This window comes from Bufo bufo, chromosome 1, assembly GCF_905171765.1.
Source record: "Bufo bufo chromosome 1, aBufBuf1.1, whole genome shotgun sequence".
In the NCBI taxonomy this organism is placed as follows: domain Eukaryota; kingdom Metazoa; phylum Chordata; class Amphibia; order Anura; family Bufonidae; genus Bufo; species Bufo bufo.
In genome coordinates, this window is record NC_053389.1 from 397,561,267 (window position 1) to 397,583,633 (window position 22,367).

General features: G+C 43.3%; 1 protein-coding gene across 2 annotated transcripts in view; it reads left to right on the plus strand.

Annotated features, from left to right (window-relative positions):
* The window catches only part of ARHGAP26 (Rho GTPase activating protein 26), a 608,947-nt gene that overhangs the window by 281,519 nt on the left and 305,061 nt on the right, over nucleotides 1-22,367 (plus strand). For both annotated transcript variants that reach the window (XM_040406016.1, XM_040406026.1), the window contains exons 15-17: nucleotides 9,060-9,147; nucleotides 11,369-11,427; nucleotides 12,108-12,213. In XM_040406016.1, coding sequence (XP_040261950.1) covers nucleotides 9,060-9,147; nucleotides 11,369-11,427; nucleotides 12,108-12,213 — 253 coding nt within the window. The remainder of the gene's footprint in view (nucleotides 1-9,059; nucleotides 9,148-11,368; nucleotides 11,428-12,107; nucleotides 12,214-22,367) is intronic.

The window sequence follows — 22,367 nt, forward strand, 5'->3', positions numbered from 1 at the left end:
CTATTTTTTTTACAATTTTTTTTATGTCTTTATATGGCAAAGGGGCTTTTTTTATTGAAACTTTACATTTTTTTATTGTTAAAAACTTTTTTTTTTTTTTTTTTTACTTTCATTTTAATTTTATTTTTTGTCCCACTATGGGACTGCAACATTACAGGGTCTGATCCCTGTTTCAATGCAGCACAATACATCTGTGTTGTACTGCATTGGCTATCAGTGTATTACACAGTGTAATAAACTGACAGTTTGCCTATGAGACCCAGCCTGGGAGCTGGGCCTCATAGGCCTCCGTACATGCCAGGTCCCAAGGCCTTGGAATGGCTTGGGCCTGCCATGGCAACCATCAGATCCCCGCCACGGCAGCGCGGGGACCCAAAGTATGAGGAGAGTGAGCACGAACCTCCCATATGCCGCGGTCAGCGCTGGGGTTAAAGGCATTATCCAGGTAGTTATATAAAAAATATATATATATATATATTTAATTGTAATTTCTTTCTTACTCATACATGTTGCACCCATAGCAACCAATCAGATTGTTCCTTTCATTTTCTGAAACCGCTCTGAAAAATGAAAGTTGGAATCTAATTGGTTGGATGCTATGGACAACTAAGCCAGTTTTCTTTACACCAGTTTTGATAAATCAGTTTCTCTATTCATTCCCGTTTTACTGACATTGAGGCTTGTATAGGAATGAATGGAGAAACTGACATCCACATAAGACACTAGATCAGTCACAGCTAAGGACCAGAATGAACTTAAAGGGGTTCTGCACTTTCATTTAACTGATGATCTATCCTCTGGATAGATCCTCAGCTTCTTATCGGCGGGGGTCCGACACCCGGGACCCCCGCCGATCAGCTGTTTGAGAAGGCAGCGGTGCTCCAGCAGCGCCGCGGCCTTCTCACTGTTTATCGCCGGGACGCCGGCCCACTGACGTCACTACTAGTAACAACTAGCGTGGGCGCGGCTAAGCTCTGTTCACTTGAATGGAAAAGAAGCACCAGCCTATGTGAGCTCCCACAGTCCTGGCCACCAGAGAGACCGGCACTTTTTTTCCCTGTAGTGTGCAAGCATGACCACTGCTGATGGATTGCAGGGTGCTCGTAACCATGGACACCAGCAATGTATAATGCAACGGTAAAATTAATCCAGCCAGCAAAGGAAAGAATATAGATAATAACAATACATTAGTAAGTGCCTTGTATTAACTGTCTCTACATGATAAATGTCACTTACTGAAGTGAGACAACCCCTTTAAGTTGTAAATGTATGTCTTTTCTGGTTATTTAGAGCTCTGGATCAAAAAAATCTGATCTTCAACTGTTACAAATATAATAGCCATAAAGCCCCTCCATTCTTATCTGTATTTAAAATACAATTGTTCAGTAAAGGTAACATCCAATTGCTCATTCAAATTATATTTGTGTGTGTGTATTACTAGCCCTAGCTTTCCTGTGCAGTCCTGCATACTGGGGATGTATTTTTAATTTTCTATTTGGCTTCTTGTGTTAGTTTTTCAACACATTGATTGCTTCTGCTGCTGTGGTCACCGTGGTAACTCAGATCACTACCTTGTTAAATAGGTGAAGAGATTGGCTGGCTTCACATCTCAATATAAAATGTACACCATAGGCTACTTTCACACTTGCGTTCGGTGCGGATCCGTCTGGTATCTGCACAGACGGATCCGCACCTATAATGCAAACGCTTGCATCCGTTCAGAACGGATCCGTCTTTTTCAGATTTGAGTTTTCACTTGGTGAAAACTCAGATCCGACAGTATATTCTAACACAGAGGTGATGGGGACGCTTCAAGTTAGAATATACTAAGAACTGTCTACGTAACTGCCCCCTGCTGCCTGGCAGCACCCGATCTCTTACAGGGGGCTGTGATCCGCACAATTAACCCCTGCGTATCATAGCCCCCTGTAAGAGATCAGGTGCTGCCAGGCAGCAGGGGGCCAGACCCCCCTCTCTCCCCAGTTTTAAATTCATTGGTGGCCAGTGCGGCCCCCCTCCCTCCCCAGTATTAAATTCATTGGTGGCCAGTGCGGCCCCCCTCCCTCCCCAGTATTAAATTCATTGGTGGCCAGTGCGGCCCCCCTCCCTCCCCAGTATTAAATTCATTGGTGGCCAGTGCGGCCCCCCTCCCTCCCCAGTATTAAATTCATCGGTGGCCAATGCGGCCCCCCCCCCCCTCCCCAGTATTAAATTCATTGGTGGCCAGTGCGGCCCCCCCCTTCCTCCCCAGTATTAAATGCATTGGTGGCCAGTGCGGCCTCCGCCCCCCCCCCCTTCCCATCATTGGTGGCAGCGGAGAGTTCCGATCGGAGTCCCAGTTTAATCGCTGGGGCTCCGATCGGTTTCCATGGCAGCCAAGACGCTACTGCAGTCCTTACTTAGCAATTTTAGACGCATTATACTTACCTGCACTGTCTGTGGCCGGCCGGTCGCTCCTCTTACTGGTAAGTGACAGGTCTGTGCTTTAAGCAATGCGCCGCACAGACCTGTCACTTACCAGTAGGGGGAGCACCGGCCGGCCACAGACAGTGCATGTAAGTATAAGCTGAGTAACCATGGCAGCCAGGACTGCAGTAGCGTCCTGGCTGCCATGGTAACCAATTGGAGCCCCAGCGATTAAACTGGGACTCCGATCGGAAATGCCGCTCCGCTGCCACCAATGATGGGGGGGGGGGGGGGGAGGGAGGGGGGTTGTTAGCCTGTGGCCACTGCCACCAATGCTTTTAATACTGGGGAGGGAGGGGGGGGGCACCGCACTGGCCACCAATGCTTTTAATACTTGGGAGGGAGGGGGGGGGACCGCACTGGCCACCAATGCTTTTAATACTGGGGAGGGAGGGGGGGGCAGCACTGGCCACCAATGATTTTAATACTGGGGGAGGAGGGGGGTCTGGCCCCTGCTGCCTGGCAGCCCCCGATCAGGGGGCTGAGATCCGCACAATTAACCCCTCAGGTGCGGCACCTGAGGGGTTAATTGTGCGGATCACAGCCCCCTGTAAGAGATCAGGTGCTGCCAGGCAGCAAGGGGCCGTTATATCCACAGTTCTTAGTATATTCTAACTTGAAGCGTCCCCATCACTATGGGAACGCCTCTGTGTTAGAATATACTGTCGGATCTGAGTTTTCACGATCTAACTCAAATCCGATGGTATATTCTAACATAGAGGCGTTCCCATGGTGATGGGGACGCTTTAAGTTAAAATATACCATCGGATTGGAGAAAACTCTGATCCGATGGTATAGTAATAGGCTCTCCTGACTTTACATTGAAAGTCAATGGGGGACGAATCCGTTTGCAATTGCACCATATTGTGTCAACCTCAAAAGGATCCGTCCCCATTGACTTGCATTGTAAGTCAGGACGGATCCGTTTGGCTCTGCACGGCCAGGCGGACACCAAAACGCTATCAGCTGTTTGAGAAGACAGCAATGCTCGCAGAAGCAACACTGCTTTCTCCAGCTTTGCCTAGGACATGATGTCACGTTCATTGATCACATGGCCTGGGCGCATCTCAGCCTTATAGAAGTGAATGGGGTTGATCTGAGAGAAGGAGGCGGCATTACCGCAAGCATCACTGACTTCTAAAATGGCTAATCGGCTGGAGTCCTGGGTGCCAGACCCCCACCGATCAGATACTGATGACCTATCCACAGGGGCAGATTGGCCATAGAACCTACAGGAAAATTTCCCAATAGGCTAATGCCCAGGGAGCCACCCAATCCTTCTTCATGGGCGCTGGATGGAAAAATAGCAATCTAATGCCCTCAATAATAATTAATGCTAGGAGCATCAAGTGCATATGCCCCTGGCCAATGGCCAGAGGTGCTCTCCTGAATTCAAATGTGTAGCCATCCTCATGATGCAACGGGGGCAGCAGTATTTTGTGCTGCACTATGGTATTTGCTTCTGCTGCAGCTGTATTTTGTGCTGCTCTCCAGTATTGCTGGCCCTGCCTATTTCTGTTTTCTCTGTCTACTTGTGTTGCCCCGTCTTCTATGAATTTGGATCCGCCTGTAACATGTCTTTTTCCGGAGCCACTTTAAATTCCCAGTCCGCACCTGCCTATCCAGGGGGATGGACATCAGTACAAAAACTCTCGAAAAACCCTTTAACCATGAAAATGATCATGGCACAAATTTAAAGCACTGTACAGTAAAAGGTAAAAATAAAATACAAATATTTCATATCAGTTGGACAATGCAGAACTGAGTGCTTATTCTAGATAGATCAGCGCAGAAAAGATTTAAAGGCATCCTGTCATGTTGAACATGTAGTCCTATCTGTGGGCAGCATGTTATAGATCATAAGGAGCTCAGCAGATTGGTATTTAAAAGATCCTATTCGGTGACTGACAGCTAAGTATATACACTCGGGAAGGGAAGGTTGAGTAGAACCAACTACTCCACTCCAAAACATAGGAAGAGCAGAGAGGTGTATGAAAAAATTACTAGTTCTAATGAATCTTTTGACACAAAACTATATAGTATTCTGAATGAATAAAAGGAAAAAGCAGGCACAACCACCTTCTGGGGTATAAATCAGCAATTTAACCCCTTAAGGACTTAAAGTGTACCGGTACGCCCTGTTTCCCGAGTCCTTAAGGACTCCGGGCGTACCGGTACGCCCGATCTTTACATATTAGGTATAGCCGCGTCCGTTTCGACCGGCTCTATAAACATATCACATGACCTAACCCCTCAGATGAACACCGTAAAAAATAAAAACTGTGCTAAATAAACCATTTTTTGGTCACCTTACATCACAAAAAGTACAACAGTAAGCGATCAAAAAGGCGTTTGCCCACCAAAATAGTACCAATCTAACAGTCACCTCATCCTGCAAAAAATGAGCCCCTACCTCAGACAATCGCCCAAAAAATTAAAAAAACTATGGCTCAGAATATGGAGACACTAAAACATCATTTTTTTTGTTTCAAAAAAGATATTATTGTGTAAAACTTACATAAATAAAAAAAGTATACATATTAGGTATCTCCGCGTCCGTATCGACCGGCTCTATAAAAATATCACATGACCTAACCCCTCAGATAAACACTGTAAAAAATAAAAACTGTGCTAAATAAACCATTTTTTGTCACCTTACAAAAAGTGTAATAGCAAGCATTCAAAAGGTCACACGCACCCCAAAATAGTGCCAATAAAACCGTCATCTCATCCCGCAAATATCATACCCTACCTAAGGTAATCGCCCAAAAACTGAAAAAATTATGTCTCTCAGACTATGGAAACACTAAAACATGATTTTTTTTTTTTTGTTTCAAAAAAAGAAATCATTGTGTAAAACTTATATAAATAAAAAAAAGTATACATATATTAGGTATCGCCCCATCCGTGACAATCTGGTCTATAAAAATATCACATGATCTAACCTGTCAGATGAATGTTGTAAATCCCGTAGTTTCTAAAATGGGGTCACTTTTTTGGAGTTTCTTCTCTAGGGGTGCATCAGGCGGGCTTCAAATGGGACATGGTGTAAAAAAAAAAACAGTCCAGCAAAATCTGCCTTCCAAATACCGTATGGCAGGGATCAGCAACCTCCGGCACTCCAGCTGTTGTGAAACTACGACTCCCAGCATGCTCCATTCACTGCTTTGGGAGTTCTAAGAACAGCCAAGGAGGTGTGCATGCTGGGAGTCGTAGTTTCACCACAGCTGGAGTGCCGAAGGTTGCTGATCCCTGCCGTATGGCATTCTTTTCCTTCTGCGCCCTGCCGTGTGCCCGTACAGAGGTTTACGACCACATATGGGGTTTTTCTGTAAATTACAGAATCAGGGCCATAAATATTGAGTTTTGTTTGGCTGTTAACCCTTGCTTTGTTACTGGGAAAAATGGATTAAAATGGAAAATTTGCCAAACAATTGAAATTCTGAAATTCTCCATTTGCCAATAACTCTTGTGGAACACCTAAAAGGTTAACAACGTTTGTAAAATCAGTTTTGAATACCTTGAGGGGTGTAGTTTCTAGAATGGGGTCATTTTTGGGTGGTTTCTATTTTGTAAGCCTCGCAAAGTGACTTCAGACCTGAATTGGTCCTTTAAAAATTGGGTTTTTGAAAATTTCTGAAAAATTTCAAGATTTGCTTCTAAACTTTTAAGCCTTGTAACATCCCCAAAAAATAAAATATCATTCCCAAAATGATCCAAACATGAAGTAGACACATGGGGAATGTAAAGTAATAACTATTTTTGGAGGTATTACTATGTATTATAAGAGTAGAGAAATTGAAACTTGGAAATTTGCAATTTTTGACAAATTTTTGGTAAATTTGGTATTTTTTTTATAAATAAAAATGAATTTTTTTTACTTCATTTTACCAGTGTCATGAAGTACAATATGTGATTAAAAAACAATCTCAGAATGGCCTGGATAAGTCAAAGCGTTTTAAAGTTATCACCACTTAAAGTGAGAGCACTAGTCAGATTTGCAAAAAATGGCCAAGTCCTTAAGGTGATATAGGGCTGAGTCCTTAAGGGGTTAATTCAATAATAAAATCAATTCTAAAATCAATAGTAAATTTCCATATCAGCAATCACATTCAATCAATAAACACAGCATACGACATAGCAGCAATATATATCCGGTGTATGGTAGCAGGCGCAGCAGTATATAGCAGCAAGATATATCCGGTATATGGTAGCAGCAACAGTATAGCAACAAAAGGTGAATAGCAGCAATATGTCCAGTGGTAATAGCAATATTCAACTAGATCAGTTGTCAAAAATCAGTCCATATGGATAAGGATATATTCATAGGAATGAGGTCTCCTTAAATAATAAAAAAAATTATAAAAAAGTTGATATAAAAGTTAGAGGAAGTCCTACTCCTAATTCAATGGAGTCATGATATAGGGGATCCCCATCAAGAGTCTGATAGCCTAATATAAATAGATAGTAATGTTTGTTCAGTGTGTTACTGTAAACTCTTACCGCTTGATGTCTGTGAATTATCTTGGCAGCAAGCTGCCTACTCGCGTATATATTCGGGCACGGTCCAGGAAGCGGAGAGTAAGGGCCGTTCACAGGGACGCTGACTTTACGAGGTAAGGAGCGCTCCACTGCGTAGCTTCGTGGGTGTGTCTCGTGACTCTGTAGGTCAGGTCAGGTGATCCACAGGTCCGGTCAGGTGATCCACAGGTATGTTATGCAGAACTGTGTGAAACGTTCTTTTGTGCGCACAATTTCTTTATACTTCAGGTCCGGACCGGTATCAAAAATATAGAAGGCGCAGTTCACTGGTGACTAGACGCGTTTCGAGGCTACTTGCCTCTTCCTCAGTAGCTCCGGAACTTCTATCCTCCAATCATTTATATAGGGCTTCTTGATTCGGCTTCAGATAAAACCCGGATTAGGTTCCATGTATGTATAAATGTCAAATTGGATAAAATTCCATGTACATATAATAATAGATATAGGTAAAGATGAAATAAAATAAAATGTAATTATACAGACATATGAATAGAAATAAAAGGCTTCCATTGGTACTATACAGGTGATAAATATATGCAAATCATTCCCAGCCTATTGCGATTTTATTGCGTTTTCTCTGCATTATTGTCCAATATATACTATCTGTTCTTTTTTCTCTTTTCTTTATCTTTTTGTCACGTTTACTTTCATATCTAGCAAATTCCACTAAATGTTCAATCTATGGGTAGGATAGATGGAATTTTTGGGGCCTGTATTCTGCTGAACTGTTTTATGATATGCTGCCTACAGATTGGAATGCATTTCAGTGTGATAAACTGATTGTGGAGATCCCCTACCCATCATCTTATCAGCCTGTACTCTGCAATATGAATAGGTGGTTGCTCAAACCACCGCTGGGGACAAAGAGGAATTGTCTTGCAGTGCTAAGGATACTTTCACACTAACGGCAGCCTTCTCCAGCAGGCTGTTTCAGCGGGGAAACAGCCTGCCTGATCTGTGCTGCCACTAGTGCACCGTGCCGCCGGAAGTCCGCTCTGGCCCGAATTGACTATAAGGGGGGACGTAAAGGGACTGTTCTGGAAGTGGCACCATTGACCCCCCCCCCCCCCCCCCCCCCCCTCCCAATGGAACTTGATTACACTGCACCGCCAAGACTTCCAAGACGGTGAAGAGGAGGATGCACTCACGTGAGTGCCACCTCCTCATCAAACAGCTGATCGATGGGGGCACTGGTAGTAGGACCACCACCAATCAGATATTGATGACATATCCTACAGATATGATGTCTGGCAGTTTAAGTACACAGTACAGGACTGCATAGCTTTCTTATCTTGAATTTGGATATTTGCATCTAGGTCTAGGACTTCTGAATATGATATCTTTAGCATGTGAAATAACTCGAAAGTGATGCAGCGCAGCTTGCAGTGACAGCTCTCCTATTTGCAGAAAAAGCCCTCATTAGCCTTAGATGTGCTTGGTAATGTTACATAACAAGATCTTTGTTGGAGGATCAGCATTATTTAAGTTAAACACGGGGTTCTCTCAATGTGGTTGTGTATTTATCCTGCTGATGGAAAAATGCAGCAAGATGTAATCTTGAATATTATTGTGCCAGGTTGTTGTGGTTTGATTTCTGTTACTATGGGATTTCAGACCGTTTGTTATTTCTTCCTGAATAAATTGAATACTCTGTGCTAACTAAATTAGGGTGTTTGCTTTCAGAACCTGCAGCAAAGCCTTTGTCAGGCAGTTAATGGTAGAGTAATTCATAAAAACTGTTTCCGCCTCTGTTGATGCATAATATATAGTATAATGTGAGAATGTGGTACCAATACTTATAAAGTGTTATTTTTTCATTTACATGGAGGGAGATTTATCAAATCTGGTGCAAAGGAAAACTGCCTTAGTTACCCAAAGCAACCAATCAGATTGATACTTTCTTTTTCCCAAGGAGCTCTGAAAAATGAGAAGCTGATTGGTTGCTACGCGCAACTAAACCAGTTTTCCTCTGCATCAGTTTTGATAAATCTCCCCCCATGGAGTCCAGTTATTTCCCTCTTTTTATACTCTTGCTTAATTATGTGTTTTAGACCCCAAGATTGCTACAGAGTCGGACACTGAAATCTCTACTGACTGGGAAATCAAGACAATCACAAGTGCTTTGAAGACTTATTTGAGGTATGTTCATGTTCTTGTACTTCTCTTGTTTTATTTCCCCTTTTTAACAGAAGGATCATTATAGTAATAGTGGTGTAATAGTTTTCTGAACGCTTTCCATTAGTAATGCACAAGCATTGTACTCATAGGGGTTCTATAGCTTTTTCTTTTTAGAAAAACCCCTAGTTTTTGTACCTGTGGATGAAAGCTGGTTTCCTTAGTGATTAGGCAGTTGGGGTGTGTCCAGTGTCAGACTGCAGAGACATACTCCTATACGGATCTTAATGGTAAACTGCTAGCAATTCATTTATAACTTCAAGTAGGTATAATAATAGATGAATGGCAAATGGAGGCTTTAGAATTGTTCATACAATGGGAATGCACTTTGTGAGAGGTTACAGCTTCTCTTTAAAGGTTGAAAATGTATATTTCTGGCTGCACTACTTCTCATACACTTTTACAAATTTGCAGGTAGGAACTGAGCTATTTTTTGTTTGTTTTAAATATATATATATATAGTTAGGTCCATACTGTATATATTTGGACAGAGACACCATTCTTCTAATTTTTGTTCTGTACATTACCAGAATGGATTTTGAACAAAACAATTCAGATGCAGTTGAAGTTCAGACTTTCAGCTTTAATTCAGTGGGTTGAACAAAATGATTGCATAAAAATGCGAGGAACTAAAGCATTTTTTAAACGTAATCCCTTCATTTCAGGGGCTCAAAAGTAATTGGACAAATTAAATAATTGTACATAAAAAGTTAATTTCTAATACTTGGTTAAAAACCCTTTTTTGGCAATGACTGCCTGAAGTCTTGAACTCATGGACATCACCAGACGCTGTTTCCTCCTTTTTAATGCTCGGCCAGGCCTTTACTGCAGCGGTTTTCAGTTGCTGTTTGTTTGTTGGCCTTTCTGTCTGAAGTTTAGTCTTTAACAAGTGAAATGCTCTATTGGGTTCAGATCAGGGGACTGACTTGGCCATTCAAGAATATTCCACTTCTTTGCTTTAATAAACTCCTGGGTTGCTTTGGCTTTATGTTTTGGGTCATTGGTCAGCATTTCATAATACAGATGGACAATCAGTTTGGCTGCATTTGGCTAGATTTGAGCACACAGTATGTCTCTGAAAACCCCAGAATTCATCAGTCTGCTTCTGTCCTGTGTCACATCATCAATAAACACTAGGGACCCAGTGCCACTGGCAGCCATGCATGCCCAAGCTATCACACTGCCTCCGCCATGTTTTACATATGATATGGTATGCTTTGGATCATGAGCTGTACCATGCCTTCACCATACTTTTTCCTTTCCATCATTCTGGTAGAGGTTGTTCTTGGTTTCATCTGTCCAAAGAATGTACTTCCAGAAGTGTGCTGGTTTTTTAAGATGTTTTTTTTTTTTTAACCAAGTCCAATCTAGCCTTCTTGTTCTTGAGGCTTATGATTGGCTTGCACCGTGCAGTGAACCCTGTGTATTTACTTTCATGCAGTCTTCTCTTTATGGTAGATTTGGATATTGATACACCTATATCCTGGAGAGTGTTGTTCACTTGGTTGGCTGTTGTGAAGGGGTTTCTCTTCACCATGGTAATTATTCTGCGATCATCCACCACTGTTGTCTTCCGTGGGCGTCCAGGTCTTTTTGCATTGTTGAGGTCACCAGTGCTTTCTTTCTTTCTCAGGATGTACCAAACTGTAGATTTTGCAACCCCTAATAGTGTAGCAATTTCTCGGATGTTTTTTTTTTGGTCTTCGCAGATGAAGGATGGCTTGTTTCACCTACATGGAGACCTCCTTTCACCGCATGTTTACTTCTCAGCAAAATCTTCAAAATGCAAGCACCACACCTTAAATCAACTGCAGGCCTTTTATGTGCTTATTTGAGAATGAAATACTGAAGGAATTGCTCACACCTGCTCATGAAACAGCCTTTGAGTCAATTGTCCAATTATTTTAGGTCTCTTTAAAAACAGGGTGTCACATGTAAAGGAGCTTAAACTCCTTAACCCTTCATTAAATTTTAATGTGGATACCCTCAAATTAAAGCTAAAACTCTGGACTTGTTGTCCATGTCCATTATATAAGTATAACTTGAATATGTTTTAGTAAGCTGGTAAAATAAAAATAAATGTGTGTCAGTGTCCAAATATATATGGATCTAACTGTATGTGCACTTTAAAAGTTAGCATTCTATAGGTGATGCTTGTCATGTAAAGTATGTTTTTCTGTTGCAGGATACTTCCAGGCCCCCTCATGACATACCAGTTTCAGAGAAGCTTCATCAAAGCTGCTAGTAAGTTTACAATTTAAGAATCTCTGTCTTACATATTGGCAGCATTGCTGTCAGTGTTCCTCTCGTATAGTCTCATTAATCTTGAGTTTTCACAAGGATACTAATTAAACCACACATTGCTTTGAGTCTCTTCCTCCCTAAACAAAGTGCAGACCAATGTATAGTTGCTGTGGATTAAAGCTACAGTCCTCTTTTTACCAGGACATCCCCACAGATCTCAAAAAGCAGATGTGGCTTATGCAAGCTCCACCCTAAAGTCTGTGATTTGCAGTAGTTTTGGACCATTTTGAGGGTATTCCCGTGTGGCGGGGCTTAAATGTTTTTCAATGCTGGTTAGGGTGTGATTTGTCTAAACTGGCTGGCCAAATAGCCTTTAGTATCAGATCTCCACGTGCCTATAAAGGATGCTCTGTTTTTATATAAATATTGCTGAAATAGAATAAAATCTGTTGTATTAGACTTTTTCTTTTTGACATGTAAAATGGTTTCTATATTGTATTCATAGTTTTTTTTTTTACGTTTCTGAAAATGTATCTATAAAAAATAAATATTTTAGCAGCATTTAGTAGGTCCCATGTGTTAGATGCCAATACCTGGTTGGATTCCTAAACCAATACGGTTAGAGCTATTCTTCCTTCCGACAGCTAATTATATTATTATTTTTTAAATTCTCATTGAAGAACTGGAAAGCCAGGAGAGTCGAGTGAAAGAAATCCATTGTCTGATCCACCGCTTGCCAGTGAAGAATCGACAAATGTTAAACATGTTAATGAAGCACTTGGCAAAGTAAGTTGATGGTGTGTTCATAACCCTTGTAGTTTGTGAATATCTAAATTAGTTAATTTTTCACATTTCTAAGTCTCCTTTGTCTTTGCAACTGGTCTAGTGCTGATGCTACATAAGTTCAACTCGAGTGCTGCAGGGCGATCTTTCCAGATCCCCAGTCCAAGTCCTGACTGGCCCCACTAGGAACAGAAGGTCTAGGGACTAGGTTTTAACTTGCAAAGCTCAATATCTGCCATTTTCAACTTGGAAGTCAAATAATAATTCTTGCACTTTTTCTATTTTTAAACAAAATGTGTATTTCAATGAGACTGTATTTTATATGCTAATTGGGACTATTGTAGGATTGTTGCGAAAATATTGGCTGGCATGTTTTGAAGGGATATAGTCCACATACTTTGTGAAGTACAGAAAAATCATTTTTCCAATTATGTGGGCTCCCTTTGGTTGGCTTACTGTGAATCCATCTGGCTGGTAAACACTTACATAGTTACATAGTTTATCAAGCTGAATCAAGACAGAGGTCTATCAAGTCCATACTGTACAGACTTTTCGGCATTATATTTTGGTAGGTGTAATATTTGGGACTGTTTTTTCATATAACACATTTGACAGTGACAAGTTTTCTTTCCTTTTCAAAGAGCACTTGGAATGACATGCAGAGAATATGCTAGCAGCCCTAATGCCTACAAATGTGCCGCTGGTTCTTGCAGCTAAATGGTTTTTAGTTCTTCCCCATTGTGGTAATTGATTAGCATGGTGTGCTTTGAACACTTACATTAATGGATGAGTTAAAGAGATAGCTGACCACAAGCTGGACAGTATGATAGAGTAATGCTGAACCTTATACCAGCGCAGAAAATCAATGTAAATATAAACTAAGAAAGGGACACTTTACAGAATAACTTTATACAGTACATTATGGGGGAGATTTATCAAACTGGTATAAAGTAGAACTGGATTAGTTGCCCATGGCAACCAATTGGTTTCAACCTTTCATTTTTAACAGCTTGGAAAATGAAAGGTGGAATGTGATTGGTTGTGTATGATACCTCTTCCTTAATCTATCCTCTTTGTGGCACACTTATGTGTTAACTATGCTTGATGCATATTGACTGATTTGAGGTTTGTCTAAGGAGGATGCCTAACCTGGTACCCCCACTGATCAGCAGTTGTTTTGCAGGAGCTGGAAGCTGTAACGTGGACAGAACCTGGAAGCACAAGGTTCTATCCACTATGTGCCCATGCATGGGTACTGCATCCAAGCTTCCAGCGAGTAGGAGCTGAGCTGCAGTATGCCAAGGTGGGAAACTTCACAATGGATGGAGCCTGCTAGCCATTGTATAGTGTTTGGTGTCGGCAGCTGCCCGAAACTTATGATTGGTAGGGTTGCTGAGTGTTTGACCCCCACCAGTCTGATATTGGTTGCCTATTTTGAGAATAGGCCATCAATATCTAAGTTCCAGAAAACCCCCATAAGCATAATAAAATGGTTATTATGATAAGTGTAGCTTTTCATTCACGGATTCCACTTTGAAGATTTTGTACATTATCCCTTTTACTTTTAGACTTTTGCTTGTCACACTATAGCACCTCATTAGACATTACTTATAGCTAATCAGGCCTTATGTAAATGCTAGTAATGTTGCTGCAGGGCAGTAAGGTAACTAGTTCACTTCTTTTTTGATACCACAATAATAGATTACTGGTGTTCAGAAGCCTAATTTATGAAAACATATCAGATTCCACCTTTCATTTTCGACAGCTCCTTTGGAAAATTAAATGTGGAATCTGGTTGTTATGGGCAACTAATCCAGTTCTAATTTACCCCAGTTTGATAAATGACCCCAATAGCCGTTTTGTCAAAGGAAGTCCCGTCTCCTATTGCCCCGACAATACTTCCAAAACCAGCTTACTGATTGTCATATTTAGCATTACCAGTGACAAAATAGTGTCTTGAGACTGCAAATAATATTGCAGAAATGGCTACACTGAATTCCTATATCGTTGACCCCCACAGATAAGGATCAGTTTTTAATTGCACCATATTGTGTCAGTGAAAACGGATCCGCTCCCATTGACTTGCATTGTAAGTCAGGACGGATCAGTTTGGCTCCGCATCGCCAGGCGGACACCAAAACGCTGCAAGCAGCGATTTGGTGTCCGCATCCAGAGCGGAATGGAGGCAGAACGGAGCCAAAATGATGCATTCTGAACAGATCCTTATCCATTCAGAATGCATTGGGGCTGAACTGATTCGTTTTGGACCGCTTGTGAGAGCCCTGAAACTGATCTCACAAACGGAATTCAAAACGCCAGTGTGAAAGTAGCCTAAGACTTATAATATTAACTTATTGTGGCAGCAACGTAACAGTATCCGTAGAACAATTCTGACCTATTGCAGTGCCAGTACAAATGGGCTAGCCATAATGCATCTATAATACATCATGCCTCCTCCATTGTCCACTGTAGGCAGCCCGTCATGAGCCATTCAAATGTGGCTATCTCATCCTGTACCAGTCTCTGCCATATGGCATCCTCTCTGTAGAAGTCAGTCAGACAGAAGCAATTTCTGATTTCTCGCCCATATTCATTGGGGGACACAGGAACCGTGGGGTATAGCGATGTCCTCTAGGAGGCGTTGACACTAGATAAAGCTGTTAGCTCCTCCCCTGGCAGCTATACAACCTCCAGCCTGGAGAGAGAGCTTCAGTTTTTTTCTAGTGTCAATAGGAGGCAAGACCTCCCTGCTCTGCAGGGAATCTCCTGAAGATTTTTATTTTTTATTTTTTATCTTTTATTTTTTTTCTTCCCCGGCGCCTCCACAACGGCATTCCCAGGAGGGTGTCTCCGCCTCCAGGACAGGAAACAAGAGGAAGCACAGGATTTAAGGAACCTCCTCCCTTTACCTTACCAGTCATTGTTTCCTGTCCTCGGACGTGCGTGGAAGCCACTCCTGGGGTTATCCAGGAACTTGGATACCGCATCGGTCTGGTCCTTTCCCTGTCGTTCAGGAGGGCTGGTGCAGGGATTGGGGGCCCCGGGGATGCATTGCCTCCCTTCCTCGATCCTCTGGAGTAAGTCCTGATCTCAGGCATCCCCGGGCTTGCGAGTCCGCCAGAACTCACGCGGGATCGGGCGTCGTGACGTCACCGGAACGAGATCTTCTTGGGCAAGGGATTCTCGCGGGAAGACGGCTCCTGCGCGTGTCGGGAGCTCACATCCACCGCCGCCGGTAATCTGCAGAGATGCCTTCCAGCGACAGAGAGTCGACAAAACGCTCCAGTGATCCCGCTGTCTCGGCCCTCAGCCCGGTAAGCCTCCTCCCAGGGGGGAGTCATCCCTATTTTTTTTATATACAGTCATGGCCAAAAGTTTTGAGAATTAGATAAATATTGGAAATTGGAAAAGTTGCTGCTTAAGTTTTTATAATGGCAATGTGCATATACTCCAGAATGTTATGAAGAGTGATCAGAAGAATTGCATAGTCCTTATTTGCCATGGAAATTAACTTAATCCCAAAAAAACCTTTCCACTGCATTACTGCTGTCATTAAAGGACCTGCTGAGATCATTTCAGTAATCGTCTTGTTAACTCAGGTGAGAATGTTGACGAGCACAAGGCTGGAGATCATTGTCAGGCTGATTGGGTTAAAATGGCAGACTTGACATGTTAAAAGGAGGGTAATGCTTGAAATCATTGTTCTTTCATTGTTAACCATGGTGACCTGCAAAGAAACGCGTGCAGCCATCATTGCGTTGCGTAAAAATGGCTTCACAGGCAAGGATATTGTGGCTACTAAGATTGCACCTCAATCAACAATTTATAGGATCATCAAGAACTTCAAGGAAAGAGGTTCAATTCTTGTTAAGAAGGCTTCAGGGCGTCCAAGAAAGTCCAGCAAGCGCCAGGATCGTCTCCTAAAGAGGATTCAGCTGCGGGATCGGAGTGCCACCAGTGCAGAGCTTGCTCAGGAATTGCAGCAGGCAGGTGTGAGCGCATCTGCACGCACAGTGAGGCGAAGACTTTTGGAAGATGGCCTGGTGTCAAGAAGGCCAGCAAAGAAGCCACTTCTCTCCAAAAAAAACATCAGGGACAGATTGATCTTCTGCAGAAAGTATGGTGAATGGACTGCTGAGGACTGGGGCAAAGTCATATTCTCCGATGAAGCCTCTTTCCGATTGTTTGGGGCATCTGGAAAAAGGCTTGTCCGGAGAAGAAAAGGTGAGCGCTACCATCAGTTCTGTGTCATGCCAACAGTTAAGCATCCTGAGACCATTCATGTGTGGGGTTGCTTCTGATCCAAGGGAGTGGGCTCACTCACAATTTTGCCCAAAAACACAGCCATGAATAAAGAATGGTACCAAAACACCCTCCAACAGCAACCTCTTCCAACAATCCAACAACAGTTTGGTGAAGAACAATGCATTTTCCAGCACGATGGAGCACCGTGCCATAAGGCAAAAGTGATAACTAAGTGGCTCAGGGACCAAAACGTTGACATTTTGGGTCCATGGCCTGGAAACTCCCCAGATCTTAATCCCATTGAGAACTTGTGGTCAATCCTCAAGAGGCGGGTGGACAAATAAAAACCCACTAATTCTGACAAACTCCAAGAAGTGATTATGAAAGAATGGGTTGCTATCAGTCAGGAATTGGCCCAGAAGTTGATTGAAAGAATGCCCAGTCGAATTGCAGAGGTCCTGAAAAAGAAGGGTCAACACTGCAAATACTGACTCTTTGCATAAATGTCATGTAATTGTCGATAAAAGCCTTTGAAACGTATGAAGTGCGTGTAATTATATTTCACTACATCACAGAAACAACTGAAACAAAGATCTAAAAGCACTTTAGCAGCAAACTTTGTGAAAACAAATATTTGTGTCATTCTCAAAACTTTTGGCCACGACTGTATATTTCCACATAGGTATATAGGGTTAAGGAGTCCTGGACCTCTCCTCCCCCTGCACGCTGGGTGTCTGTAATTTTACTATACTGACCCCTCACCACCCTTACTCTGGGTCTCTCCTTTGTCCTATACAAAGATTGTGTTATTCCTTTTAGGACAGTGAGTTTAGAAAGCTTAAACCCAAAGGAGATTCGGGGCGCAGGAAGTGTGGTGGTTGCCGTAAAGGCTTGGTGTCGGATCCGAAGAAGACCCTTTGCCCTAGATGTACTGAAAAGATTATCTCAGTGGAGTCCATGCGAACCCTCATTAGAGAAGAGATTAAAGCTGCGTCTGATTCTAGACAATTGGCAGGGGACGCAGGCTCTAAGAACTGCCTATGCTCCATCCCATGTGAGGGAGATAGGTTATTTGGCTCCGCTCTTGATGATATTTTGGAGAAGGCCTCCAATAGGAAAAAAGGATTCCCCTCTGATAATCGTTACTATCAACAGAGGCGTTCTTTTCAAAATCAGAAAAGGTCGAGAGCAGATCAGAGTAAAAGGGATGGATCAAAAAGGTGGCAGCCTTCTAGAGGTAGAGGAAGGGGATACCTTTTTAAGCCAGAAGCCTCTACCCGCCCTACCCAGTGACACGCTGATCCAGGTAGGAGGCAGACTAAAACAATTCTCCTCCGCCTGGCAAGAAATTTATGCCTCCCCTTGGGTCACTCGTACCATAAGAGAAGGCCTAAAGCTAGAATTTGTGTTATTCCTTTTAGGACAGTGAGTTTAGAAAGCTTAAACCCAAAGGAGATTCGGGGCGCAGGAAGTGTGGTGGTTGCCGTAAAGGCTTGGTGTCGGATCCGAAGAAGACCCTTTGCCCTAGATGTACTGAAAAGATTATCTCAGTGGAGTCCATGCGAACCCTCATTAGAGAAGAGATTAAAGCTGCGACTGATTCTAGACAATTGGCGCTTTCCCCTGGGCCTTCCCGTTCCCTAAATTTGGAAATATCAGACCAAGTGGATCTGGATGAAGGGGAGTTACTTGATGATCAAGTCTCCTTATCCTCTGAGGATGCTACAGGGAGGCCTATGTGCTTTCCCGAAGAAACGCAATCCCTACTGAAGGATATTAAATCTACCCTAAAATTAGAAGACGTAAAAGAGACTCAGTCCCTTCACGATCAAATTTTTCAGGGGTTGGGGGAAAAGAAGAAAAGATCCTTCCCCATCCACAATAATATTAAAGCTCTTATTTCCAGGGAATGGAAGGATCCTGATAGAAGGTGGACTGTATCGACCGCCTTCAAGCGCAAATACCCCTTTTCAGAGTCTGACTCTGATTTGTGGGATAAAACTCCCAAAATAGATGCACCGGTGGCCCGTATTTCAAAGAAATCCTCGCTGCCCTTTGAGGATATGGGTCTCCTAAAAGACCTGATGGACAAAAAATGCTAAAGTTTAAGGAAATCCTGGGAGACAAATACGGCGATGCTACGTCCCAGCATAGCGTCCACTTGTACGGCCAGAACCCTCTGTGTGGCTAGATCAGTTAGAGAGCAATCTGTCAGGGAGTACGTCCAGAGAAGAAATCTTAAACTCTCTTCCTACCCTAAAGAGAGCATCTAATTTTCTAGCAGACGCCTCGGCCGACTTGGTTAAGCTCTCTGCAAGAAGCAGTGCTTTAGCCAATGCGACCCGTAGGGTGGTATGGCTCCGTTCATGGACAGGGGACGCAGGCTCTAAGAACTGCCTATGCTCCATCCCATGTGAGGGAGATAGGTTATTTGGCTCCGCTCTTGATGATATTTTGGAGAAGGCCTCCAATAGGAAAAAAGGATTCCCCTCTGATAATCGTTACTATCAACAGAGGCGTTCTTTTCAAAATCAGAAAAGGTCGAGAGCAGATCAGAGTAAAAGGGATGGATCAAAAAGGTGGCAGCCTTCTAGAGGTAGAGGAAGGGGATACCTTTTTAAGCCAGAAGCCTCTACCCGCCCTACCCAGTGACACGCTGATCCAGGTAGGAGGCAGACTAAAACAATTCTCCTCCGCCTGGCAAGAAATTTATGCCTCCCCTTGGGTCACTCGTACCATAAGAGAAGGCCTAAAGCTAGAATTTGTTTCCCCCCCCCCCCAAAACATTTCTTTATCAACCAAAGACAGCAGCCCGACAAACAGGCATCCCTAGAGTCAGAGATAACTACGTTACTCCTCAAAGGAGTCCTCATCCCTGTACCAGAAGAACAACACGGCGAGGGATTCTATTCCCCTATATTTTTGATTAAAAAAACAAACGGCTCCTTTCGCCTAATAATAAATTTAAAGTCCCTAAACAGATCCATCGTTTTCAAGAGATTCAAGATGGAGACCATAAAATCTACCACACAGATCCTTCCGCAAGACTGCTTTATGGCTACCGTCGACCTTCAGGACGCTTATTACCACGTCCCAATATACCACAGGCATCAGTGTTTTCTAAGCATAGCAATTTATTTTCAAGGAAAATTGTCCCATTTTCAGTTCACAGCCCTTCCTTTCGACCTATCCTCTGCCCCCAGAGTTTTTTCAAAAATGTCAGAGGTCACGAAATTTCTTCACCTTCAGGGGGTACAGATCGTTCCATACCTGGACGACTTTCTGGTGTTTGCGGAGTCGCGCCAACTTCTACAATCACGCCTCAAGCAAATCCGGGACTGTCTTACAACTCTAGGGTGGATAATAAATCCCAAAAAATCAGACCTTATCCCCAATCAGGAAAAGGTTTTTTTAGGGGTACTGTTGGACTCAAGGCATCTAATGTCTTCCTCAAGACAAACAATCTCACTTAATCCAAACAGTGTCTCGTTTTTCAAGCAGGGATCGGTCCTCGATAAGAGACATCATGGCTTTACTGGGGCTGCTAACAGCCACAATCCCGTCAGTAAGGTGGGCCCAAAGTCACACGAGTCCTTCAGGCCTTTCTCCTATCCTCATGGGACGGAAAGAATTCATCTCTAGACAGAAAGGTTCACGTTCCCAAACAGGTAAAACCGTCACTAACTTGGAGAATAAAGGAAAACCTGAGCATAGGAGTTCACTGGCGCCCAAGAGATGTTATGGTCATTACAACAGACGCCAGCAACTCAGGGTGGGGAGGTCATTCTTCAGGATCAGTAGTTCAGGGATCCTGGGAGAAAGACCTGCAGGACGCCTCCTCAAATTTAAGAGAACTGTCAGCAGTCCACAGAGTTCTCCTTTCCCTTTACAAAACTTCTTCTCCAAAACATGTAAAAATATTGACGGACAACACTACAGTTGTGGCGTACGTAAACAAACAAGGGGGAACCAAAAGTCGCTCACTGGCGGAAGTATCGAAAAACATTTTTTGTTGGGCAGAAAGAAGCCTTCTGTCCCTTTCTGCGGTGCATATCAGGGGAGAAAAAAACGTGGCCGATTATCTCAGTCGACATCTCATAAGAGAAACCCTAAATCACCACGTTTTCAGCCAGATCTGCCAGATGTGGGGGACCCCAGTGTTAGATCTGTTCGCCACCAAGAGCAACAGGCAGGTCAGAAGGTGCTGTTCCCTCTCGCAAAAAGATCATCCGGTATGGCTTGACGCCCTCTCCCGGCCGTGGCCAAAACAGCTCCTTTATGCCTTCGCTCCATTCAGCCTCATTCCAAGAGTCCTGGTAAAAACTCAGGAAGAGAGGGTCCATGTAATTATGGTGGCCCCATTTTGGCCAAGAAGGGCTTGCTTTCCGCTCCTGCTCAAACTATCAGCCGGAGTTTATTGGATACTGCCGTCAAACCCAGACCTACTCCATCAGGGACCAGTAAATCATCCCAGTGTAAAGCAACTCAGTTTGACGGCCTGGAATCTGAACGCCTCCTGCTAAAACAGAAGGGCTTGTCAGATGCTGTTATTTCCACGATGCTAAAAAGCCGGAAACCCGTAACTTCAAGGATCTACTTGAGAACCTGGAATGCCTTTTTGGGAAGTGTCTGTTCTCCTGATATTCCTCAGGTCCTTCAGTTATGGCAAGCTGGGTTGGAAAAAGGCCTCCGCCCGTCAACTCTAAAGGTACAGATCTCCGCGCTCAGCGCCTTCTTGGACGTAAAACTGACAGATTCCCCTCTGATCAAACGTTTTTTGAAGGGGGCAGTAAGAACTTCTTTCTTCCCTCGTCCGGTGGTTCCTCCTTGGGACTTGGGCCTAGTTCTTTCTGCTCTCACTACTCCTCAGTTTGAGCCAATTGATAATATCCCTCTAAGGCTCCTCACCATGAAGATGTTTTTTTATAGTTGCCATAACTACTGCCAGAAGAGTTGGAGAAATTCAGGCATTCTTATGCAAGCCTCCCTATCTTACAATTCTGGATGATCGAATAATCCTCAGGCACTGTCCTGCCTTTCTCCCGAAAGTGGTATTCAGATTCCATCATGAACAGGAAGTCTCCCTACCTTCGTTTTTTCAGTCTCCATCTACTGACTCGGAGGGAACTCTCCATAATCTGGATGTCAGGAGATCAGTCCTTTCTTACCTACAAGCCACTAAGCCGCTAAGAAAATCGGACCGCCTCTTTCTGCAATTTCAGGGCCCTAATAAGGGGCAAGCTGCTAGCAAATCAACCATAGCTAGATGGATTAGGAACGTAATATCCTCTGCCTACGTTACCAAGAACTGTCAGCCACCAGGGATATTGAGGGCTCATTCTACAAGGGCAGTGGCCTCATCCTGGGCAGAGACGAAAGCAGTCCCTCTGGAACAGATCTGCAGAGCCGCCACATGGGCCAACCCTATGACTTTTTTCAGGCACTATAAGCTAGATATATCAACCAAAGAGAACCGGTACTAAGTAGTATCCAATAAAATAAATTTTTATTTATGACATAAAAGAACATATACAGACAAACACATGTATGTAGAGACCATACAGGGTGCCTACAAGGGCAGTCCACAATAACACTGCTGTCAACAATAGAAAATCACTATAAGGCCAGCAGTCTCGGTGTAGGGAAGCTGTGTTTAAAATATCCAGGCCAGCATATAAATATGGAAGCTGCCTCTGGCTATGGACACAGTTGCCTAAACTTAAAATGCATGTATGAAGGGTATGGATGACATTCATATGCTCTGGCCTATGCCGTGTGAACAGTTCGGCGCATCACAGTGATGCTTCAGTACATGATCGAACCGGTCAGAGTCTCTTTCTTACCCGATATCCAGTGATATGTGTGTTGGCTGTCTCTGTCTGGCGTACTCCTCGACGTACGTTTCGCCTCCG